This window comes from Drosophila virilis, chromosome 5 (assembly GCF_030788295.1).
Source record: "Drosophila virilis strain 15010-1051.87 chromosome 5, Dvir_AGI_RSII-ME, whole genome shotgun sequence".
Lineage (NCBI taxonomy): Eukaryota > Metazoa > Arthropoda > Insecta > Diptera > Drosophilidae > Drosophila > Drosophila virilis.
Genome location: NC_091547.1, coordinates 4,249,124 through 4,273,379, shown reverse-complemented (window position 1 = coordinate 4,273,379; position 24,256 = coordinate 4,249,124). Strand labels below are relative to the sequence as shown.

Sequence of the window (24,256 nt, the reverse complement as noted above, 5' to 3'; positions counted from 1 at the left end):
AAATTATTTGAATTTTTACTCGCGAGCTTAAGATATACACAAACAAAAAATTGCATAAATATTTACCACAGCCAATTCCGATTTATATATATATATATATATATTTTTTTTTTTAATCAATACACGGAAAATGGATGAAAAACGTCCGTCCGTTGTGAATTCGGTATCCATACGGCCGAAGCTTATCTATGGCCTGCGTACGGATGTCATTGGCAACATTAACTTCAATCTGACCAAGGAGGTCATCTATCCGGTGGAGGGTGTGCTCGCCTTCCACGATTATGTGACCAACAAGCAGCGTTTTCTACGCTTTCCGGAGGACACCACGCCGGAAATCATTGCACTCAGCTCGCATCGCAAATTGTTGGCCGTGCTGGAGCTGCACGCGCGGAAGTAAGTGAAGGGAGCTGCGCTGGGAAAGATAGTTTAATGCTTCTCTTGTGCCCAACACAGCGGTCGCTATATATCCATCTATGAGCTGTCCACGCTGAAGAAACGTCGCCATCTGGAGCTGCCTGGCAACCATCGCAATGCGCAGGTGCAGCAAATGATCTTTACCAATGACTCGCGTGCCATTGCGCTGGTGACCAGGCCGCCCAACGAGATGGTCTTCATGCTGGTGCTGGACAAGACGAGCACTGTGATCGAGGGTCGGGCCACTCTGCCGGGCTCCCATGGCGGCGCCGAGTGCATTGCCGGCAATCCCAACGATTGCGGCTTCCTGGCCGTGGCCGGGGATCGCAACCTGTTGCTGTTGAGCAAATCGGAGCGTGGATTTACCATAAGCAACAACTTAAAGATCAACTATCGTGTCACCTCGATGGCCTTTCTATCGATGGATCTGCTGATGATGGGCACCGATCATGACCTGCTGATATTGGTGGAGAACGGCGAGCAGAAGCTTAGCCAGAAGGCCAGCGTTGCCGAAACGGTTGACCTAATGATCGACCAGGAGATGTTCGATAAGGATCGCGAGGCGCAGGAACAACGCTATTCGGCCATACAGCCATTGGTCCTGGCCAATTGGCGTGTGCTCTGCATGACCGCCTTTGCCAGAGGCTTCGCTTACATCATTTTTAACAAGGTGTTCGTCTTCGAGCGCGTCTCCAAGTTCAAGTTCGAGCGCAAGACCGTGCTAACGGTGCCCATCTCGATATATGCAGAGCCCCTCTATCAGATCACAAATCTGGCCATCGATCACAAGCAGGAGACGGTGATTGTCACCTGTGCCCATGCCCAGATCTATGTGGGCATACTCATTGTGCCGGAGACATTGAAGACCAAACAGCTCAAGTTCGAGCCGCTGGGCGTGCTCATCCACATCGGCGACGTGGTCGCTCTCTCCGTGTGCGCCTGGAAACCCATCGTTATGACAGCTTGTGTGTGAGATTTGGATGCCGAGCTTTGACTGGATTTAAATGCTCGTTTCGTTTTTTTTTGCAGCACGGGATCAGACCATACGCATCTGGAACTATGAGACGGCCAAGGTGGAGCTGGTGCGCAAGTTTCAGGTGGATGTCAACATTGTGGAACTGAATTCCACTGGCCTCATGGCGGCCATTGGCTTTTCCGATCAGCTGCGCATCACGCAAATCTTTATGGATGAGCTGAACGCAAGTTTTTTAATATACAAGCCTCCATCTTTTGATTGACTCCCTCCCTCTCCGCCTCCCATCCGTAGATTGTCAAGACCTACAACTTTCCGCACTGCAACGATGTGCGATACTCGAACCTTGGCCATCTGATGGCGGCTGCCTATGACAACAATATTGCGGTGACATCCGTATATAATCTGGAGGTGGTCATACACCTGAAGGGACACAATGGCACCGTTCTGTCCGTCGCCTGGACGCGCACGGACAAGTATTTGATATCCGGCGGAGCGGAGGGCGCCATTTATCAGTGGGACATTGAGACTGGCGCACGCCTCCAGGAGATCGTGCAAAAGGGCACCGAATATGTGACCGTTTGCGTCAGCTTCAACGAGCCGATGACCATATTTGCGGGCACCAATCACGGCACCATACGCGAGTTCCAGGACTCGACGCTGCAGCGCGAGATAACAGTGCCGTCGCGCAACAAGGGCGCCGTCTCGGATCTGTGCCTGGCACGCTCCGATCTGATCATGTTCATTGCGGATCACGAGGGCGGGCTGTTCAATATGCAGCTGCCGTTCTTGGAAGCCGGCGGCGGCACCTTTACCAACTTTCGATTTTTCGATGGGCCCATCAATAAGCTGCGTTTCACGTACGAAGGAACGATGCTGGTGGCGATCTCCAAGCGTGGCACCGTTGCCATTTGGACAATGGAGAACATTGAGGAGAAGGTGGCACCCATCGATCAGGATCTGATGAAGAGCCAGGAGGTGCTCATACCACGCACCCAGCTGAGCGATAAAGTGGAGCAGATAACCAATCTGGAGCTGCGTCTGAAGCAGCAGGCCGAGGAGTTCCAGTATCAGCTGAGCCAGAATGAGATATTCGATGGCCAGCAGCTGCAGGAGGTGCATCGCAGCTATTGCAGCGCTCTGGAGGAGCTCAAGGAGCTCAACAATGAGATTGTGTCCAAGCACACGGAGGAAATGAATCTGATTACGTTCCAGATCAACGATATGAAGCAGGATCATCGCTCCCAAATGGACATACTGGCCAGCCAATATTCCGAGCGCATGCTCATCGAATATCAGAAGTTCACCAATTTGCGCGAGAACATGCTGGAGCTGCGCGAGAGCTACGAGGATAAGCTGAAGAATTCGACGGGCACGCTGCAGGATACGATCGAAGCGCTGGAGAATGACTACAAGAAGCAGTTGGACGAACGCAAGGATCTCATACGTGAGCTCATGAAGGAGATGCAGGACAAGAAGGACGAGTTCATCAAATACTGCCAGGAGGTGGAGGCCGAAAATGATCGCAACATGGTTGCCACGCAAACCGAATACGAGAACAAGCTGACCACGGAGCGCAACGAGACGCAGATGTGGCGCGGCAAGGCGGGTGTGCTCCAAAAGAAATACGAATCCCAGTGCCGGGAGATCGACAATCTGCTGGAGGAGGTGGAAACGCTTAAGGAGGAGCATTTCAAGTCGCAAATGAAAATGCAGAAGCAGCTGCGCAATGTCGAGGATCTGCAGAAGGACATCTCGGATCGCGACTATGCCATCGGTGCCAAGGAGAAGCGCATACAGGAGCTGCTGCACAAGAACCAGGAACTGGATAAATACAAGCAGGTGCTTAATCACAAAATAGCCGAGCTGAAGGCACAGATTGAGCCGCGCGAGTTCCAGATCAACGACAAACGCAAACATATTATCGAAATGGAACACGAACTGGAAGGTCTCAATCAGAACAACATACAGCTGGAGCTGCAGCTCAAGGAGATGCGCGACAAGTATCTCAGCAATGTGGCCGAGCTGCGCTCCGAGCGACATCGCGCGAAGGCCGCTCGCGAATGCCTCAATGCCATTTGCACGGACATCTTCTATGTGGCCGGCGAGGTAAGCACCGCCGATGGCCTCAAGAAGGCGGTCAAGGAGCTGTTCCACAAGCATGCCAACGATGATGAGCTCAAGCGTTTCGTCACACTCGATGCCGAGGTGCGCGATGAGTTCTTGCGCCAGCGCAAACAAATCGAGACTGTCCTGGCGCGCTACAAGTCCGTAGCGGAAGACAAGAGCGTCCAGAAGAAATACGATAAACTGTTCCAGGAAAATGTGGTGCTGCTGGAGGAGATCGAAAGTCTGCGCGATGAGAACAAAAGCCTGCGCTCGCGCGTCCGCGAGGACGTGCGCAGATCTGGCAGGAAATCCACAAAGTCTAGCAGAAGACTGGAGAGTCTAATGTAAATGCTGGAGTCAATGGAAATGCGAAGTGCACAGCAGCTGACGAGTCTGATTGGAAATAATCTTATATAAAAATATATGTGTTTCACAAAGGACTCATACATACATGGGATTTACATACATACAAAGGTTATGCTTAGTTCGATGAATAAAGTAAATGGCATTGGTTTCAGGCTTCCACCAGCACCTTTTTTGCACTGTCCTTTACTTTGGTCGCTTTGGTTGCAGCTGTCTCCTGCGCGTCGTCCTCATCCTCCAGGTCATCCGCTGCTGCTGCAGCTGGTGCGGCTGGCAATTCTTCGCTGGGCACATCGGGCAATTGTACTCGCTGCTCTTCAGCCTCCAGTGCATCGAGCTCGGCGAGCACATCGTCCTCGTCTTGTTGGGTCAACACATCCGTTAATATGGCATCAATCTCCTGTTGCTTCTCAATGCCCTCGCGTGTTTCGTCCATAATCTTCTCAACCTCGTTTATGTCGAGCATGTCGTGCACCTTCTTTAAGGCAGCATTGCCCTGCTTCAAGCCATCCAGCACCTTCATTTCCACCTGCGCGAATTCTAAATCGGCGGCCAACTTCTCCAAGTTGTCCAGTTGTTTGTCGGCGTTCGAGAGCAAACTTTCCTGATACTTCTTTTTGCGCAGCAACAGCTTGGCGCGGCTAAAATGGATTTCTTGGTTTAATCAAGGTTCTTTGGTACATTACGGTAGCTGCTTACTCCTTTCTGCCCTGCTGTAGGCACTTCTTGGCGAGCAGTCTATCATTTTCGAGCTGCAGTTCGATGCGCTTCTGGTACTGTTTCAGACGATCCCGTTGCTGCTTCAATTGCTACGGTTTATCAAGCGTTAAGCAAATGTTACGTTGCACAGACAGCTGGACAAGATGCTGTACTTACCAGAACGGCCTTGTCGTGGTCCGTAATGCGACTAGGAGCTGTCTTTTTGCTAGATTTCCCAAACAATGCACCCATGACTAACTTGCAATACGCAAAGACTTGCTATCGATATGTTTTACCCTCTCGATATATTACTATCGCTCACGACAGAACGTTTGGTATTTAAACATTGTTCAACATATCGATATTAACCAAATTATAAAATGATCGAATTTGTAATTTTTTTGAGCATATTTATTTTTAAAATTATATTCTTTTAAACGATTCTTTTACAATTTGGCCATTACCGCTTCATAACATTTGGTCTTAAATCTTTTGAACATGCTACGCCAGAAATCCATACGCTCTACATCGGGATTTAGCTGCATTTTGCATACCCGATCGAGTAGCATATAATTCAATTGATAAGGCTCAAGTTCCCCATTGGGTTTCCTCGTTTGCTTCTGCACTGGTGTCCAGCTATCCGAGGGTTTGCCAGATTTGGCAAAGTTGGCCCACATACGGCCCATTTTCTCAGAAATTTGGAAATCATTTGGTGCTAGCAGCGCTTTGTCATTGGCCCTTTGGAATAGATAGGAAAGCTCATCGGCGTGCGATGCTCCGCGCAGTTTGTCAGCCTGGAACAGGCGCTTAAACATGTTCCTGCCACCCACATAGTCGAAGCGATAGAAGTAGAACGGCGCCTTCTGGAAATTGGCGTGAATCTCTGCAGCATGCTGCAAGTCCATAACGAAATGCACATCACTTTGCAGGTCTACTAGATTGTCGAGGCTTTCCATTAAAATAAAATTGACCCATATCCTCGGCCGCCTGAAGTGCTGCTGGTGCCTCTGGATCCTCCACCAAATTGCGTGGCACCAGGCGCGCCAAATCCTCGTTGTACAGCTCCACCTTGCGTTTGGGATTTGTCATCATGACCGTTCCCTCTGCCGAATTGTAGCCCATTATGACGGGCATTTTAGGCAGACGCTGCCTGTCGTGCAGCAGATCAATAAATGCTGTAGTTAGGAAACTATCTGGACTGCTTGCATCCTCCACAACTGGCTTAAATGAGAAGGGCAGGTGACGACGTCGCTCATCAGCGTTTAGCACATCCAAGGTTTTCTCCAGCATTGCCAATGGTGTCGCCGCCTTGGACTGCAGGAATTCCAACAGGCCACTAGCCCGCTCAATATTCTTGCCTTGCAGCAGTTCGCCCAGACGTCTTGCTTTGTGTGCACCATTGTCCTGGAATACCCACTCCGCGTTGCCTGTGCCGCTCTGCATGATGGCTTTGTGGAACAGCTTGTTGGCATGCGGCCCGTACATGTGCATATGAACTGAAGAAGCGCCCGCGCTCTCCCCGAAAAGTGTCACATTCTGTGGATCGCCATTGAAGTTGGCAATGTTATCCTGCACCCACTGCAGCGCCAGACGCTGATCCTTCAGACCTGCATTGCCGTGTATGCCCGCCTCGGGTAAGCAGAGAAAGCCCAAGGCACCCAGACGATAGTTGAGGGTAACCACAATGACCTCCTCTTGCATTAGCTGCGCAGGAAAGTGACTGCAAATGGACATAGGATAATGATGCTTCTAAATTGAAAGGGATTTACTTACTAGTCACTGTTGCCATTGCCAAACCAGAAGCCACCACCATGAATCCACACCATGACGGGCAGCGGCTTCTCTGACTTGCCCTTGGGCACATACACATTGAGGAACAGGCAGTTCTCGGAGCCAATCACTTCTTGGGTGAACGGATCACGCTGGTGCGAGACGTCGCCTTCCTTGCTGCAGTCCAGCTCGTGCTCCTTGAAACGCTCCAGAGGCACAGGGCTCTAAGTGGAGCAAGCTGTTACCAAGTGTTTGCAAGTGGTTCCTTGTGTGGAGCACTCACCCGAAAGCGGAGCTCTCCCACGGGTGGCTGTGCATACGGCACGCCCAGAAAACTCTCGTATTGCAGGCCATTTGGCAGCTGTTGCCGTTGTCCAACCACAACGCCCTGTTTCACAGACACCTTCACCTGCAAATTGGTTGCTTGCAAATTAATAAGAACTCCTCAAAGCTTTTCATCCTACTTTCCCATTGCTGTAGAATCTGAGGCACCTGGCTGTATATTGTCCACGTCGCAGGGCATGGAACCCCCACATAATTATAAATAAATATATATCTCTTTGCAACTAAAAATAATTCTTAAATATGTTTAAACCGATCTTTGAACGCACAAATAGACAGCTGATTGATCTTCAAACTTTCCATGGCCGCCAGTATCGAGTTATCAGTATTTAAAAAATACTACAAAAATATATCGATAAATTATCATTAGTTAATATTGAAATTTGAAATATGATGAGTATATTTATTATTTATTATTTTTTTTTTTTTGAGAAATATCCATTACAATTTTGCTCTCAACGCTTCATAGCATTGGGACTTATATCTCTTGTACATGCTACGCCAGAAATCCATACGCTCTGCATCTGGGTTTCGCTGCATTTTGCACTCCCGATCGAGTAGCATATAGTCCAATTGGAAAGGCTCGAGCTCCCCATTTGCGCCCCTCTTTTGTCTTTGCACTGGCGTCCAGCTGTCCAATGGCTTTCCATTTTTAGCAAAGTTAGCCCATAACTGACACATGCGCTCAGTCATTTTGGCATCCTCTGGCTGCAGCGTTGAATCGTCATCTACCATTTGGAATAGATAGGAAAGCTCATCGGCATGCGATGCTCCACGCAGTTTCTCCGCCTGGAAAATGCGCTTGTACATATTCCTGCCGCCCACATAGTCGAAACGATAGAAATACAATGGGGCAGTGCGCTGGCAGTTGGCATGAATCTCTGCAGCGTGCTGCATGTCGATGTTGAAATGATAGTCAGTGAACAAATCGGCCAGGTTGTCGAGCCGCTCGGGCGCTACTGTCTGCCCGTTAAAGTAGAATTGACGCATGTCCTCGGCCGCTTCAAATGCCTCTGGCGCCTTGGGATTTTCCACCAAATTGCGCGGCACCACGCGTGCCAGATCTTCATTGTAGAGCTCCAACTTGCGCCGGGCATTGGCCACCATGGCTATGCCCTCGCCAGAGTTATAGCCCATTAACAAGGGCATGCCGCGCAGGCGCTCCTTCTCATGCAGCAGGTCCAGAAATTGCCTATTGATGAAGCTATCCTGACTGCTTGGATCCTCAATAACAGGCTTAAAGGTCAGTGGCAAGCCGCGACGGCGCTCATCAGCCGTCAGCACATCCAAGGTTTTCGCTAGCATGCCCAATGGTGTCGCCGCCTTGGATTGCAGGAATTCCAGCAGGGCGCTAGCCTGTTCAATATTCTTGCCTTGCAGCAGTTCGCCCAGACGGCGTGCCTTGTGCGGAGCATCCTGCTGGAATACCCACTCCGCGTTACCTGTGCCGCTCTGTATGATAGCTTTGTGGAACAGCTTGTTGGCATGCGACGCGTATGTGTGCAGATGCACTGCAGCAGCGCCAGCGCTCTCCCCAAACAGCGTCACATTCTTTGGATCACCATTGAAGTTGGCAATGTTATCCTGCACCCACTGCAGCGCCAGACGCTGATCCTTCAGACCTGCATTGCCGTGTATGCCTGCCTCGGGTAAGCAGAGAAAGCCCAAGGCACCCAGACGATAGTTGAGGGTAACCACAATGACCTCCTCTTGCATTAGCTGCGCAGGAAAGTGACTGCAAATGGACATAGGATAATGATGCTTCTAAATTGAAAGGGATTTACTTACTAGTCACTGTTGCCATTGCCAAACCAGAAGCCACCACCATGAATCCACACCATGACGGGCAGCGGCTTCTCTGACTTGCCCTTGGGCACATACACATTGAGGAACAGGCAGTTCTCGGAGCCAATCACTTCTTGGGTGAACGGATCACGCTGGTGCGAGACGTCGCCTTCCTTGCTGCAGTCCAGCTCGTGCTCCTTGAAACGCTCCAGAGGCACAGGGCTCTAAGTGGAGCAAGCTGTTACCAAGTGTTTGCAAGTGGTTCCTTGTGTGGAGCACTCACCCGAAAGCGGAGCTCTCCCACGGGTGGCTGTGCATACGGCACGCCCAGAAAACTCTCGTATTGCAGGCCATTTGGCAGCTGTTGCCGTTGTCCAACCACAACGCCCTGGCTCACTGGCACCTTCACCTGCGAATTGAGAAAAACAATTAAGGTAACAAACTGTTTTCTGGTGGGCTTTGGCTTACCCTCATATTGCTGAATAATCGGAGGCAACTGATTGAATACTGTCCGCGGCGAAGTGTGCTGAAGGCCCACATAATTGGAACTTAGGTCTACAAACAAAATCTAATCACTTTTTAATTTCGGTCCGAAAGCGAAACCTGTTTAAAAATGAACTTTAGACGACGCACAAACAAGACCAGCTGATTTGACTTTAACCCTTAGACGGGCACGAGGGGCTGATATGCGCACGCATAATCTAAATATATAAAATCTCTAGCGGAATCATCGTGAGTAAGCTAATTCACTAATGATGAGGCAATTTTATGAAAGAGCAAGAATTTAAAAAAAAAATGAATTAATTCTGATTGCAGCTATAAAACGGAAAGTAAAATTCTCTTTGAGCTTAAAATTGAATACATTTTAAATAACTTCTCAAAACAATAAGAAAATCATTCTCTCCGTTCTACTTCAACTTTGTTAACTTACAAAATTAACTTAGGGGAAAATCAAGAAAAAAATGTGATAGTACTTAAACAACTGCCCAATCCAAGATCCATTAAAACGCATTCGTTTTACACATTAATAATTACATTTAAAATGTTTCTAAGTTTTATTTGACTAGTTCCATTGCATAAACATTAATACAAGTTTTCAAATTTCCGTTTTTGTTTTTCGTTTTTCTTCAATATAATTGTTTAGACTTTTTGTTTTTTTTTTTTTGTTTTTGTTTTTTGTTTTTGTCATGAAAGAACTCTAGCTGTAACTATGGGGTTAAACGACGCACAGCAGCAACAACAAGGGTCGAGCTGGCAGTTCGAAAGCCGTGAAAATTGGTGTTTTAGTCAGTTAGAAACGGAGCAGGCTCCGAGACAACTTGATAAAGGGTTTGAGCTTTTCACGTTTTCCGAACGGTTTTTACCAACTCACCATTGTTGCTTCTTCTGTTGTTGTTGTTGTTGTTGTCCTGTTGCCAAAGGCCAGCTTGTTAGATAAGGTAATTAATAAGGATAATTAACTTTAGTTTTAGTTGTTGTTGTTGTTGTTTTTAAGCATAGTTGTGTTTTGTTTGTTTGCTCACACCGAAAAATAATGAAAACATTTACACTTATGTACATAGATACATGCACACCACATTTGAACATACATACATCCAAAAAACACTTAATAAACATTTATAATAATAATGATAATAATTAATCGTAATCATAATAATGTGTAGATAATAGATAATAAGCTTATATAGCAAACATTGAGAACATATCTTCTCTATGCCATATTTGTTGTATATAAGTTTATATGTTCGAGACTCTTTTAGCCATGGTTATTCGCATTTGTTGTTTTTGTTTTGCTTTTAAAATAAGTTTCACAAAATTTGTTTCTTTTACAAATAGTAAATTGGTGTTTTGTTCTTCTTTCTCATCATCATCATCATCATCATCATCATCATCGTCGTCATCATCGTCTACAACTATATCTTAATCATCATCTTGATCAAAATTGTCATCTTTATGGTAATTATCTAATCTAAAAACGTCGCAGCGCCAAAGTGCGCTTCAAATAGAGACAAATGGCCCGATGTATTAGCTCATATTGCTCAGAGTTTTGCACCATGCCGCCGCGTTGCAGCCGCAAATTGCAAACAATGCCCAGAATATCCACAAATATGTCCGGCATCTTGGGCAGCTGATCAAAACTAACCGCATCCGGCTGTTCGACAATGTGCTGTATATGCAAGATCGTATTGCAGCTAAAGCTGGACTCGGTATCCGCATCTCGAACATTCTGTATAGCCTCCACATCCGCCATGGTCAGCGTGCGGCTCAGCATGCCCGTCAGCGAATAGGCAAGGGATTGTCGCAGCTGGCGCACCGCATTCAGTATGGCCGTAAAGCAACCGGTGCGTCCAATGCCCGCCGAGCAGTGTATCACCGGCAACGGTTGCACCGCATTGAAAATGTCCTGCTTGTAGATCTCCAGACGCTGGGCGCTCAAATGGGCATTGCGCGTGTAACGCTTGTCATCATAATTATCAAACTCCGACTCGCATTTGCCCAGATTGAGCACATGCAGGCAGGTGTCCAGCAGCGTATTAATATCCCGCGGCGAATGATGATCCGGCCAATCCGGATACCAATAATGATAGCAGCAAATCTTTTGCAAATAATACTCCAGCCGACCGGAGCTCTCCGGCACATTGATGCAATAGAGCACGATCAGTTTGCGCACGGAATAGCCATTGCGTCGCACAATGCCCACATTTTTGGCCAAAAAGAAACTGCCATCGGCGGGCAGAGTGCGTCGCAATGATTCGCTCAGTGTCACTTTAACCGAATCAATGGCTATGTGCCAGCGATTGTTCAATTCCCGTTCGGTTGCCGGCTGCTGCAGCTCACTTGAAGTGACTCCACACTCGACACTGTCCAGCGTTGGCAGCAGATGCGGCTCAAAGTAGTCGCGTGCCAGCGCGCTCAGCTCAAAGACTTCACCCTTGGCGGCAACCGCAAAAATTTCATTTAGCTCGATGGGAAAATAAATGGCGCACTTTTGACGATTGCATTCCGTGAAATTGGTGAGCATTACGATCTTCTGATAGTACTGCTGCAAGATGTGCGTCCTGTCCACATGCGGACTACTGCTGCCGCCGCCGTCCATGCAGCGGCGTATATAACGCTGCGTATTCTGATAGATCATTAGCCAAAACTCGAAAATCGTATTGGGCAGAGGACCCTGCGAGGCCACATAGCACTTGGACACATAGTCCGGGCCCTGGAAGCGAAATTGGTCATAATAATATTTGGATTAGACTATGGCATCTCTCAGGCTTACCTTGATGTAATTGGCATTGATGTAGGGCAAATCCTCATTGGCCAGTAGCGTCGTTTTGCTGATAAGCTCCTCGCTGCTGGTTTGTGGCTGCAGCAGGCAGCTCTGCTGGTGCTGCTGTTGCAGATTCAATAGCTCCGTGGCCTCACTCTCGAGCAGCACGCGCGAATGTTCATTGGGCAAAATCGTTTTGTAGCGATTCTTTGTCTGCGAGCCAAACACCATCGGCTTCTCCTGATGATTGAGCGGCAAATCCCAGAACTCCTTGTGCAGATCACGAAATATGCGCTTCTGTTCATCGTCGCTCAGCTGGGGCAGAGGCGTTACAATACGCTTGACCACCGCTTGGTACATGGCCAACAGTTCGCTATCCTCGGATGTGGGTGGCACTTGATTTGTGGGCGTGCCGCCCTCACCGCGTCCCAACACCAGCACCGGCGGCTGCTCCAAATTCACCTTATAGCTGTCATCGAAAACATGATTCAGCTTGATCAGATCGTATTGATTGAGCGGATTCGAGGCACTCTGCAACATCTGTATGCTGGCCAAATAGATTTTGAATTCCTCGCTGGTCGTTTGCGGCGAGAGCGGACGTGTCATTATGTTGCGTATGCCCACGCCCACACCGACACCGCCGCCTCCACCACCAGCCGCACAGCTGCACAGAACAACGCCGGGCTCTGCATGAGCTGCGGGCGACTTGTTCTTCGACTGCTCGCTGGGCTGCAAATCCGAAGCGGAGCCAAAGCACAGCGGCTGCTTGCTGCTGAAGTCCAAATACTGCGAACTGTTGCCGCCACGATTGCTGTTCAGATTCTCCGTGCTAAAGAACTTGCGCTGATGCGGCGATTGGGCGGCATTGGCAGCACCACAGCTGCAGACGGTCAACTTGGGCTGCAACTGGTCTGCAGCGACGGCAACTCCACCAATTAGCTGGCCGCTCATGTTGAGCGTCAGGCTTTGATTGCTGCCGCGCCGCTCGAGCAGGCCGCGCTTGGGTGTCGTCGCCACATGGCTGGGCGTCTGGTTGGCCATGGAGTTAAGCTCGCCGCACGAGTTTGTCGTGTTGTTTGTCTTAAGTGTGATGCTGTGATTGGAGCCGCGCCGTCGGAACAAGCCCTGGCGCGTGCACTGCGCGCTGCCCGCAGCGACAGTTAATTGATTGTGCGGCTGCTGCTGCTGATGTTGCTGATGTTGCTGCGACGGCGGCTGGAGCTGTTGCTGCTGCTGCTGCTGCTCCAGATTGCAGCTGGACTTGGAGTTGCTAACCGAGCCCAGACTATAATTGGACACGCTCAGGCCGCTGTTCATCAGATTGCCACAGGAGCTGTGCAGATTCAGTGTGAGGCTGTGATTGGAGCCGCGACGCTGCAGCAGATTCATAGAGCTGGCCATGCTCTTGGCCTGCATGTGTCCACTGCCGGGCAAGTCCATGGACTTTTGCTTGAACGGCGACTCGACGCCAACAATTGGTGTAAACTCCACGAGTGTCAGGCATTCGGGCAGCGTTTTTAAATTGGTGCTCGATGAGTGCAGCATCGGATTCAGTTTGTGTGCGCTGCGCGGCGCCAGATTGGCGCCCAACGAGAATTTGCCACTGTTGCCGTCCGTGCTGGATGCCGACCTCAGTTCATCCGTGTCCAGCGAACTCTGATATGGATTTTGTTTGCGATGATACATCTGCCAATCGCTGTTGTTCAGCCCGGGAGATTTGCGGCGCGTGGTGCGACGACATTGCAGCGACTGTTGCGTGTCCAGCCGGGATAGCGAGGTGGAGTACAGGCTGGAGGCACTTGGCTGCATGAGCATATTGCTCGCATTGGCATGACCACTGCTGCTGCCCGGCGCGGACATATCATGAGATTCATTTATGTGGTGCACCACAATCGACAGCTCCGTCTCATTGGCAGCCGAGTCCAGGGAGCGTGCCTTCTCTTTGGTGCACTTAATGGTGGGCGTCTTTGGCTTGGCCAGCGTTGATGGCGACGCCGGCTGTGCTGAGCTGCCTTTGCCGGCCAGCTGCACGTCTGTGATGCGTATGGTGAGATTATTTTTGTTCTTGCGATTGCGGCGACCCGCCTCCTGCTGCAGTTGGGCCACAGCGACAGCATTTGCTTGCTGCTGATTGTCCGGTTCCTCGGCTGCCAAAGCAACAGTTGCTGGCGGCACCATATCCTGCACCACATGATCGATTTCGGGAAAGCGAAAGAAATTGCCATTTTTATAGCCCGCCGAATTGATGATGTTTAGCGGTGAACCGCTAAGTGAATGATTCAAATTTAGATTATTTATAGAGGCGAGCAGTTTGGGTGAGTAGCTAAGGCGGCTCGAGTCGTTGAGGAGGTTTGGTGTTGTTGTTGTTGTTGTTGTGGTTGTCGTTGAGCTGTCATCTCTAAAAAGGATTGTGGGTGAGTTGTGTTCGCTTTTCGATAAATACAAACTATCGTGATCGTTATCGGTGTTGCATTTTTTTGGTATTGTATTTTCCTTGTTGGCAAAGATGCGTCCGTCCTGCGGCGAGCACGAACGGCGATCGTATAAAGAAAATCGCTTGAATTTACGATTCAGCGTCGTTGGCGATTGCGGCAATTGTTGTGTTGGCTGCTGCTGCTGCTGCTGCTTGGGATTGCAAATTGTAAACTGTTTGGGTGTATAAAGTGTCTCCTCATCGCAGGCTCGAGCGGGCTCTGCGGCTGCTGCTGTTGCTGTTGTGGGCGATGGGAACTCAAAGGAGGTCTGCAAATACTCCAGGGGCGTAAAATATGGTGTGGGCGTGCTCTTGTTGCTCTCCACATCCACATCGGCGTCAGCAGCATTGGTATAGGAGCACTCAATTGATGCAATAACTGCATGTTCTTTGTTGTTGTTTTTTAACTTGTCCATTATATACACACACAAAACACACAGAAAACGCGCTGCGCTCCGCTCCGCACACTCTCACTCCTCACTCCACACCACACCACACTCCACTCCACTCCTCTCTTCGCTCACACGCTCGCTCGTTCACACGCCTTCACTTTGCTGGTCTGCTGTTTGGCTAGACAGGCGCTGCCATGCAGTTGGTATAATGCCGTCAAACGGTTAACATTATTGGCTTGCACATTGGCCACTAGCTGGTTGAAAAACTACATAAGCATTGCAAGTAAATTGCGCTTTTCACCACACAACATTTTACACGCAAAATAAGGAAAATAATCAACCTAAACACAACTAGTGTGACCAGGCCATGATACACTAAATATGTACCACATTATCGATATACAAATTGTACACATGGTATTTTTTTTGCTGCAGTTTTGTTTGTTTTTTTTTTTTTTTAGTAGCTATTTGGCTATAAAATACTATTTTATCGGCCGTTGCGTTGGCAGGCCAAGTTTATTATGGCCGTTTCATTTAAATTTGGTTTTGTCAACAGGCATAACTTAGAACACACAATATAACTAATATAACTTTTAAAATTTATCTGTCTGAAAAATGTTTACTAGCATATCAGTTGATCAGAGTTCAGCCATAGGCGTAGCATGGTGCGATTTTGTGCCAAAAGTGCAGCTTCCTCGAGATATTTAAAATGCTTGTCCTCAAACTGTGGTACCTTCATTGGCTCTGGCGATTGTAAGCATATAACGCAAAAGCTTTGATTTTTGATTAACCGATGCAATCGCTCATGATGAAAACTTATATAGCTAACAGAATCCACAAATGCCGGCGGCGATTTCAATTTGTTGTGCTTCACTTGACCATTCGACGCCGTTAAAGAATTGCCCTGAATTGAATTCAAATTTCTAGCCGTTTGCACAGCCGCAACTGTAGCAGTACCTGCTGCATTGCATGCCAGTCTTTTGAATTTCAATTCAAGTGCTTTAATATCAGCGTCATCTGGTTCAGTTTTGGCATTTAGTTTAATTAGCGATTTGCTAGCCTTTTGGGTGATCGGCTTTTTTGATTTGCATCCCTTCAATCTAGCTCTCTGCTCAACGTCAGCCCGAAACACTTTGGGATCGACACGGACAATATGCGGCTTGGGTTGTTCATCAAATATCCGAAACTTTGTATCAGCAGTTATCTTAATGGCTTTGCCCTTGCCAGGCTTATTCGATTTTTTGAGACGCGGCGATATCATGACTTTAACACCAAGACCAGTTTGGACAGCGGCCGCATAGCTCATCCGCATGCCCTGCAATGATGGTGAGGGCGATGCGACCGGCGGTCCCTCCAGATTCATATATTCACCGAGCGGCTTGCGCCGCACAGGAACAAACTGACATGGCGGCTCCTTGGCCAAATCATCGGCGCCATCGTTATGTTTCCTTCGTGCATTGCGGTTTTTGCGTTTGACGAGCGCAGCCGCTGATTTTGATTTGGGCGCCTCCAGTTTCGACTTACGTCTTCCTTTGATTACCACTGGTTGGCTGTCTTTGGTGAACGGACGCATTGAATTTGAATATTATTTAATTTACTCCACAACAACAATCGACTTAATAGTGACTTACCGATATCGGGATGTAGTTTTCGCGGAGTTCTGTGATGTTTTTTATTGCTACTTTCATTTTACAAAATTTTTATTTTGTTCTACCTTCACTGACAGTAAATTTAGATGCCTTTAGCATTCGTTTACAACCAGAAAGTTTTTAATATCGTATCAAACATTCAAATATATTAAATACGAAAAAATGTTTCCCGCTGGTTTGTTTGCCCGTACACAAACCGTAAATCTAAATTACGCGTAAGCCAATAACACTCACATAATCCATGGCTTTAATTGCATTTTTAGCTTTTCATTTTTTTTTTTTTCATTTGTTTTCCTTATTGCAATTTGAAGACAATGTTCTAATAGACGTTACTCAGAGACGAAGAGCAACTTGCCGAATGTGTTCCTGCTGGGCGGCGGATTAGGAAAGATGCAAGGTGGCATAAAAGAAGAGGAATATTTTAGCTCAATCAATCAAGGACTTATGTGCAATATACGCAAACACATCGAAACCTCCAAGAATGCGGACCACTTACGCAAATGGGAGGAATACCAACGAACCCTCGATCACGCAGCCCTCTATAATACCACATGCATAAACAAATATAAGGACGTACACGAAGAGGCCTTCTTTATGAATGAGGCATGTACACAATGATATATTATCTAACAAATGAAATTCAACCAAATATCTGTTGCAGAGCACTGAATGCTTAAAGGCCTTGAACAATCGCGATAAGGACCATGACTCCGGCGATGAGGAGCCTTAGACTGCATCAAAATGCAAACTAGTTTATAAATCGTATAGATACAACCGATGTGGACTGTTTATTAATTTTTGTTATTTAAATTTCGTTTTCTGCGCAAACCAAAACAAACGGCAAATATTCAATATTGCATTCAAAAACCATTTTCTATTCTATAAATTCAATTCAATTAAATTCGGACCGTTATAGTCATTCGTGATTGACACAAGTTGGCATCCTCGACAATGCATGAAAACAACAAAACGCAGCTGAGTTTTTTCATAATACCTTGAAATAAAGAGCATTATTCATCACTTAACGCACATTTGTTAAATAATATACCATATATTGACACAATCGGTATATAAATCAATATGTTAACATTGCGTCGCCTCAGTCAGAGCCTGTTTCCAAAGCAAATTCAGTAAGTTCCATACAATAAAATAGCCAGTGTTTATGTGTGTGTGTGTGTGTGTGTGTGTGTATTTATAGATAAATAAAAAACGAATTAGAAACGCACAACTTTTTCGGAATATTTCGAGAACACATTGCATAAGCTTGCGCCTCTTAATTGCCAATTGCATACTTATAAATAACTATTGCAACCATGTTCGAGTCTTAACTATATATACTATATCAATTATTTGCCAGGCATCTGAAAATGTCGCATGTCGGAGAACTGGGCTGCGGTGCCGGCAAGGGAGGAGGCGGCGGCGGTGCCATACGCGAGGCCGGCGGCTCCTTTGGCAAAATGGAAGCAGCGCACGAGGAGCAGTTCTTTCACAAGCAGGTCTGTCCATAATCCTAACTGTATGGCAATTCCAATTAATGATTTTTCTGTTTCAGCAAATGGAACAGCTTAAGAATTTGAAAAACAAAACCGACAACAAGACGCCCGAAGTGACCGCCAAGAAATGATTAAAAGATGCTCGAATTTATAGTTTTTAGTATTGTTTCATAATTTTCTATTTGGAAATTTTTCGAATAAATTTCGCATACACTTTCTGTATGCATTTGGCAAGCTATACGGATCAGTTTCTATATGCATGTACTATATCTTTACGTTGCACGCAAGATCTGGTCGTAAAATCTGGCCTTGGTTTGAACGTACTTTAGCCCTAAAACAACTTTAATTCTCGACATTCTAAATGTCCAGCTTTCCATTTTTAATTTATATTTAATACAAGATTTACGCTAATTCTAATTCTCATTTTCGTTTAAGAAAAAATCTAGTTGCTCGCAACGCTCCTTGAGAGAGAAGCGAACGAGAACCTTAACAGTCCATGGCGTTTAGGTGGTTGTGGTCTCGACCTTCTTGGCATTGTCCTCCTTGGACGAGGGCCCGGTTTGTGTTATCTGGATCAGGCGCTCCGTGGCAGGCGGCGGCAGTTTCTTCATGGGCGCCGTAATGGTCAGCAGGCCATCCGAGGACAGCGAAGAGGTGACTGTGTCGGGATTGACATCACCTGAGATAGAAAAAAAAAAGAAAAAAAGCGATAAATTAGAGCAGGGCACATGCTTTAACATACCAAAGCTCTACTCACTTGGCAGTTGATAGCGTCTGGAGAATTGGCGCGAGACAAAGCCGTGCTCGTCCTGCTTCTCCTCGTGCTTGCCCTCGACAATGACAAACTTGTCGGCGACTTTGACGGTGATCTCATTGGGCGAGAACTGTTGCACGTCCAGAATGACCTCGAACTTTTCGTTATCGATGTTCAGCGTGGAGCCGGACTCCTGTTTCTGCAGACTGTTGACCGAACGCTGCCAGGGACGCAGATAACCGGAGCGCAGCACTGTGGGACGGGAGTTCCAAACGGACGACAACAGATCGTCCCGTTTCAGACCCTGGCCAAAGTGTTGATCCAAGAGGCGCGAGGTGCGCATTGGAAATTCAAGCTCATCCCACCAGTCGCGGAACATTAGAGGCACAACGGACATCTACGTGACAGGAGAACAGAAGAGATAGACAGAGCTAATGGCAATTAATGCGCATCACCAGTTAGTCGAACGGATCAGTCGAAAATGTTTACGATCGTTTTTTCTTTTTTCGAATTTTCTTTATAAATATTTATACATTTTAATATTCTGTGCCTTGTACCTTTGTGGATTATTCGTGGATTAGTCACCGACAAAAAGCAACTGAATTTATTTTCTTGTATATTCCGTTTCGCGTTTGAAGCGTTTTTGTGGAGCTTTTCGAAAATCTGCTCAGTTTTATAGGAACATCAAAACTGTTTACATCTTCTATGTGCTAAAAATATGAATTTGTATTTGCCATCTAATTTTAGCCGGGCGTCATCCATATGAATTTGCTCCCACCAGCATGAGTATGTCTTGCTATTTGAGTACATATAATCAAATACCCTGTAAAAAAAAGCACTCAATTTGCGCTTAATAAATCAAAGGGAAAGATATTCTAAGTGCAACAATAAACTGCAGAAATTAGTTGGAAACTTGTTTCGCAAATTCCATAAAGGGTATAGTATGGGGCGTATACTTAATATTTTGGTAGAACATTTTCTTGTTTGTTATTTTGCTTTTGGGGGAAGACATCGACGTCTGCAATGACGGCGATGCATGGAAATTTCTATAAACATTTGAAATGATCCACAGACCATTTGGAAAAATGGTGTTTGAACTAGCCCACACGATGCATATATTTATTTTTCTTAAATTCGATACAAATTTATACCATATACCAGATTCTTGGGTATAGATATATATGCAAGTAAATTTACTCAAACATTTGGCATTTGCCTTTATTGGCCGATATGTTTCCATAGGTATCCATTTTGGAGGCAAACACTGAGACCTCAGAAATTGCCAGAACCAATTATTTACGTTCCGTTCTTGTTGTTGTCTTTTCCCCACCTACGTTTGTTACTTATATACGCTTGATAGGAAATATTTTCAACCTGTTGAAATATTTGATGCCACATATTAAAATACTTTGGCAAATAAATGAGTTCTTAGACTATTTTAGCAATCTGCTGCTGAGTCACGATGCGTCTGTTTATCTTAGACTAACGCTGTGACGTATTAAAAATGTCATAGATCTCTAATTTAATAAACAAACAAATAATATTTAAGTATTTGTAGGTATCGCCCTTCTACGAGATTCTCAGTTGATGTTGCTCTCTCACTCTCTCTTTCTATCGCTTAATATATTTTATACTACTACTACTTCTTTCTCTTTCTTTAACACACACTCTCCAACACTTACTCCCACTTGCCCTCTCTTTCTCACCCTCTCTCTCTCTCTCTCTCTTTCTCTTTGACTGCCTTTCTCTCTCCCTGTTCAGGATTTTAATTGTTACTTGGCTCTTTCTCCATAGTTTGACCTCTTGAACAAATGTGCATTTAAATCTGACAACATTATGTTGGGCCATATAGACATAGCTCGAAATTTCCCAACCCCACAACTCAGTCAAAACTCTACCGATTTCGAATAGGTTTGTCTTTTTGTGCATGGTTTGACCTCTAGATCAATTGTGCATTTAAATCTGACAACATAATTTTTGGTCGAAATTCATGTAAAAATGGTACCCGCAATATCATGTAAAAATGGTACCCTCAATTATCCCATGTAGATATAGGTCAAAATTTCCCAAGCACATAACTCGGTCAAAACTCGACCGATTTCCATAAGGTTTGTCTTTTTGTGCATGGTTTGACCTCTAGATCAATTGTGCATTTACATCTGACAACATAACTTTTGGTCGAAATTCATGTAAAAATGGTACCCGCAATATCATGTAAAAATGGTACCCTCAATTATCCCATGTAGATATAGGTCAAAATTTCCCAACCCCATAACTCGGTCAAAACTCTACCGATTTTTAAAAGGCTTGTCTTTTTGTGCATGGTTTGACCTCTAGATCAATTGTGCATCTAAATCTGACAACATAATTTTTGGTCGAATTTCATGTAAAAATGGTACTCGCAATATCATGTAAAAATGGTACCCTCAATTATCCCATGTAGATATAGGTCAAAATTTCCCAACCCCATAACTCGGTCAAAACTCTACCGATTTTTAAAAGGCTTGTCTTTTTGTGCATGGTTTGACCTCTAGATCAATTGTGCATTTGAATCTGGCAACATCATTTTTGGTCGAAATTCATGTAAGAATGGTACCCTAAAATATCTCATATAGACATAGTAAAAATTTCCCATCCCCATAACTCGGTCAAAACTCTACCGATTTCCAAAAGGTTTGTCTTTTTGTTCATGGTTTGACCTCTAGATCAACTGTGCATTTAAATCTGGCAACATAATTTTTGGTCGAAATTCATGTAAAAATGGTACCCCAAGATATCTCATATAGACATAGGTCAAAATTTCCCAACCCCATAACTCGGTCAAAACTCGACCGATTTCCATAAGGTTTGTCTTTTTGTGCATGGTTTGACCTCTAGATCAATTGTGCATTTAAATCTTGCAACATCATTTTTGGTCGAAATTCATGTAAGAATGGTACCCTAAAATATCTCATATAGACATAGTAAAAATTTCCCAACCCCATAACTCGGTCAAAACTCTACCGATTTCCAAAAGGTTTGTCTTTTTGTTCATGGTTTGACCTCTAGATCAATTGTGCATTTAAATCTGGCAACATGATTTTTGGTCGAAATTCATGTAAAAATGGTACCCTCAATTATCCCATTAGATATAGGTAAAAATTTCCCAACCCCATAACTCGGTCAAAACTCGACCGATTTCCATAAGGTTTGTCTTTTTGTGCATGGTTTGACCTCGAGATTAACTGTGCATTTAAATATGGCAACATAATTTTTTATCGAAATTCATGTAAAAATGGTACCCCAAGATATATCATATAGACATAGGTCGAAATTTCCCAACCCCATAAGCTCGGTCAAAACTCGACCGATTTGCATAAGGTTTGCCTTTTTGTGCATGGTTTGACCTCTAGGTTAATTGTGTATCTAAATCTGGCAACATAATTTTTGGTCGAAATTCTTGTAAAAATGGTATCCTAAAATATCTCATATAGACATTGGTAAAAATTTCCCACTGTTCTAATTTTCCCGATGTTTGGCTCTTTGTCTATTTATTTTATGCGTACCACGGGCAACGGCGGGGAATACCCGCTAGTTTACGAACAAAATTGTATGAAGATACAGGGCATTTGTATTAGTTACAGAAACACCCTGTATTTAAGCAGCCCTCAAATTGGAAAATAATTTGTGTGTGGTTGTGTGTGTGTGTGTGTGCGTGTGTGTGTGTGCGTGTGCTTGTGCGTGTGCGTGAAATAACGGTAGCCGACGTAATCATGTAAAAATGGTACCCTCAATTATCCCATGTAGATATAGGTCAAAATTTCCCAACCCCATAACTCGGTCAAAACTCTACCGATTTTTAAAAGGCTTGTCTTTTTGTGCATGGTTTGACCTCTAGATCAATTGTGCATTTAAATCTGACAACATAATTTTTGGTCGAAATTCATGTAAAAATGGTACCCGCAATATCATGTAAAAATGGTACCCTCAATTATCCCATGTAGATATAGGTCAAAATTTCCCAACCCCATAACTCGGTCAAAACTCTACCGATTTTTAAAAGGCTTGTCTTTTTGTGCATGGTTTGACCTCTAGATCAATTGTGCATTTAAATCTGACAACATAATTTTTGGTCGAAATTCATGTAAAAATGGTACCCGCAATATCATGTAAAAATGGTACCCTCAATTATCCCATGTAGATATAGGTCAAAATTTCCCAAGCCCATAACTCGGTCAAAACTCGACCGATTTCCATAAGGTTTGTCTTTTTGTGCATGGTTTGACCTCTAGATCAATTGTGCATTTAAATCTGGCAACATCATTTTTGGTCGAAATTCATGTAAGAATGGTACCCTAAAATATCTCATATAGACATAGTAAAAATTTCCCATCCCCATAACTCGGTCAAAACTCTACCGATTTCCAAAAGGTTTGTCTTTTTGTTCATGGTTTGACCTCTAGATCAATTGTGCATTTAAATCTGACAACATAATTTTTGGTCGAAATTCATGTAAAAATGGTACCCGCAATATCATGTAAAAATGGTACCCTCAATTATCCCATGTAGATATAGGTCAAAATTTCCCAAGCCCATAACTCGGTCAAAACTCGACCGATTTCCATAAGGTTTGTCTTTTTGTTCATGGTTTGACCTCTAGATTAATTGTGCATCTAAATCTGACAACATAATTTTTGGTCGAAATTCATGTAAAAATGGTACCCGCAATATCATGTAAAAATGGTACCCTCAATTATCCCATGTAGATATAGGTCAAAATTTCCCAACCCCATAACTCGGTCAAAACTCTACCGATTTTTAAAAGGCTTGTCTTTTTGTGCATGGTTTGACCTCTAGATCAATTGTGCATTTAAATCTGACAACATAATTTTTGGTCGAATTTCATGTAAAAATGGTACTCGCAATATCATGTAAAAATGGTACCCTCAATTATCCCATGTAGATATAGGTCAAAATTTCCCAACCCCATAACTCGGTCAAAACTCGACCGATTTCCATAAGGTTTGTCTTTTTGTTCATGGTTTGACCTCTAGATCAACTGTGCATTTAAATCTGGCAACATAATTTTTGGTCGAAATTCATGTAAAAATGGTACCCCAAGATATCTCATATAGACATAGGTCAAAATTTCCCAACCCCATAACTCGGTCAAAACTCGACCGATTTCCATAAGGTTTGTCTTTTTGTGCATGGTTCGACCTCGAGATTAACTGTGCATTTAAATCTAGCAACATAATTTTTGGTCGAAATTCATGTAAAAATGGTACCCTCAATTATCCCATGTAGATATAGGTCAAAATTTCCCAAGCCCATAACTCGGTCAAAACTCGACCGATTTCCATAAGGTTTGTCTTTTTGTGCATGGTTTGACCTCTAGATCAATTGTGCATTTAAATCTGGCAACATCATTTTTGGTCGAAATTCATGTAAGAATGGTACCCTAAAATATCTCATATAGACATAGTAAAAATTTCCCATCCCCATAACTCGGTCAAAACTCTACCGATTTCCAAAAGGTTTGTCTTTTTGTTCATGGTTTGACCTCTAGATCAATTGTGCATTTAAATCTGACAACATAATTTTTGGTCGAAATTCATGTAAAAATGGTACCCGCAATATCATGTAAAAATGGTACCCTCAATATCCCATGTAGATATAGGTCAAAATTTCCCAAGCCCATAACTCGGTCAAAACTCGACCGATTTCCATAAGGTTTGTCTTTTTGTTCATGGTTTGACCTCTAGATTAATTGTGCATCTAAATCTGACAACATAATTT

At 44.9% G+C, this 24,256-nt stretch overlaps 8 protein-coding genes and 1 pseudogene across 10 annotated transcripts; 3 read left to right on the top strand and 6 right to left on the bottom strand.

The window, feature by feature from the left end:
- The first annotated feature begins 18 nt into the window (after nucleotides 1-18).
- tous (testes of unusual size) lies at nucleotides 19-3,844 on the top strand. The gene is made up of 4 exons (XM_002048795.4): nucleotides 19-393; nucleotides 454-1,379; nucleotides 1,444-1,613; nucleotides 1,682-3,844. Exons 1-4 carry the CDS (start codon nucleotides 131-133, stop codon nucleotides 3,842-3,844), a joined length of 3,522 nt encoding a protein of 1,173 aa, XP_002048831.1. The 5' UTR covers nucleotides 19-130.
- Nucleotides 3,845-3,888: 44 nt separating this feature from the next.
- On the bottom strand, nucleotides 3,889-4,873 carry Vps20 (vacuolar protein sorting 20). The gene is made up of 3 exons (XM_002048796.4): nucleotides 4,736-4,873; nucleotides 4,559-4,668; nucleotides 3,889-4,500 (listed from the first exon to the last, which is right to left on the bottom strand). Exons 1-3 carry the CDS (start codon nucleotides 4,808-4,810, stop codon nucleotides 4,011-4,013), a joined length of 675 nt encoding a protein of 224 aa, XP_002048832.1. The 5' UTR covers nucleotides 4,811-4,873; the 3' UTR covers nucleotides 3,889-4,010.
- A 77-nt stretch (nucleotides 4,874-4,950) lies between these two features.
- Nucleotides 4,951-6,953, bottom strand: LOC6625595 (esterase B1-like; annotated as a pseudogene).
- Nucleotides 6,954-7,059: 106 nt separating this feature from the next.
- On the bottom strand, nucleotides 7,060-9,096 carry clt (cricklet). Its single transcript, XM_002048798.4, has 4 exons — nucleotides 8,924-9,096; nucleotides 8,739-8,864; nucleotides 8,459-8,679; nucleotides 7,060-8,405 (listed from the first exon to the last, which is right to left on the bottom strand). Exons 1-4 carry the CDS (start codon nucleotides 8,993-8,995, stop codon nucleotides 7,112-7,114), a joined length of 1,713 nt encoding a protein of 570 aa, XP_002048834.2. The 5' UTR covers nucleotides 8,996-9,096; the 3' UTR covers nucleotides 7,060-7,111.
- Nucleotides 9,097-9,601: 505 nt separating this feature from the next.
- On the bottom strand, nucleotides 9,602-14,957 carry PTP-ER (Protein tyrosine phosphatase-ERK/Enhancer of Ras1). Its single transcript, XM_002048799.4, has 2 exons — nucleotides 11,727-14,957; nucleotides 9,602-11,666 (listed from the first exon to the last, which is right to left on the bottom strand). The coding sequence occupies exons 1-2, from the start codon at nucleotides 14,604-14,606 to the stop codon at nucleotides 10,425-10,427; spliced, it is 4,122 nt and encodes a 1,373-aa protein (XP_002048835.1). The 5' UTR covers nucleotides 14,607-14,957; the 3' UTR covers nucleotides 9,602-10,424.
- Nucleotides 14,958-15,062: 105 nt separating this feature from the next.
- Nucleotides 15,063-16,349, bottom strand: LOC6625598 (uncharacterized). 2 transcript variants are annotated; one of them, XM_070209521.1, is made up of 2 exons: nucleotides 16,214-16,349; nucleotides 15,063-16,136 (listed from the first exon to the last, which is right to left on the bottom strand). In XM_070209521.1, exon 2 carries the CDS (start codon nucleotides 15,943-15,945, stop codon nucleotides 15,205-15,207), a length of 741 nt encoding a protein of 246 aa, XP_070065622.1. In that variant the 5' UTR covers nucleotides 15,946-16,136; nucleotides 16,214-16,349; the 3' UTR covers nucleotides 15,063-15,204. The 2 variants fall into 2 exon arrangements, with proteins under 2 accessions (XP_070065622.1, XP_070065621.1); XM_070209520.1 differs by lacking the exon at nucleotides 16,214-16,349 and having other exon boundaries at nucleotides 15,063-16,196.
- On the top strand, nucleotides 16,293-17,256 carry LOC26531449 (uncharacterized). Its single transcript, XM_015174848.3, has 3 exons — nucleotides 16,293-16,446; nucleotides 16,543-16,834; nucleotides 16,893-17,256. Exons 1-3 carry the CDS (start codon nucleotides 16,394-16,396, stop codon nucleotides 16,959-16,961), a joined length of 414 nt encoding a protein of 137 aa, XP_015030334.1. The 5' UTR covers nucleotides 16,293-16,393; the 3' UTR covers nucleotides 16,962-17,256.
- Nucleotides 17,220-17,962, top strand: LOC6625576 (ATPase inhibitor A, mitochondrial). Its single transcript, XM_002048801.4, has 3 exons — nucleotides 17,220-17,361; nucleotides 17,589-17,727; nucleotides 17,784-17,962. The coding sequence occupies exons 1-3, from the start codon at nucleotides 17,312-17,314 to the stop codon at nucleotides 17,853-17,855; spliced, it is 261 nt and encodes an 86-aa protein (XP_002048837.2). The 5' UTR covers nucleotides 17,220-17,311; the 3' UTR covers nucleotides 17,856-17,962.
- A 94-nt stretch (nucleotides 17,963-18,056) lies between these two features.
- Nucleotides 18,057-19,174, bottom strand: l(2)efl (lethal (2) essential for life). 2 transcript variants are annotated; one of them, XM_002048802.4, is made up of 3 exons: nucleotides 19,036-19,174; nucleotides 18,482-18,875; nucleotides 18,057-18,403 (listed from the first exon to the last, which is right to left on the bottom strand). In XM_002048802.4, exons 2-3 carry the CDS (start codon nucleotides 18,873-18,875, stop codon nucleotides 18,228-18,230), a joined length of 570 nt encoding a protein of 189 aa, XP_002048838.1. In that variant the 5' UTR covers nucleotides 19,036-19,174; the 3' UTR covers nucleotides 18,057-18,227. The 2 variants fall into 2 exon arrangements, with proteins under 2 accessions (XP_002048838.1, XP_032292703.1); XM_032436812.2 differs by having other exon boundaries at nucleotides 18,482-18,909; nucleotides 19,036-19,118.
- Between the last annotated feature and the right edge of the window lie 5,082 nt (nucleotides 19,175-24,256).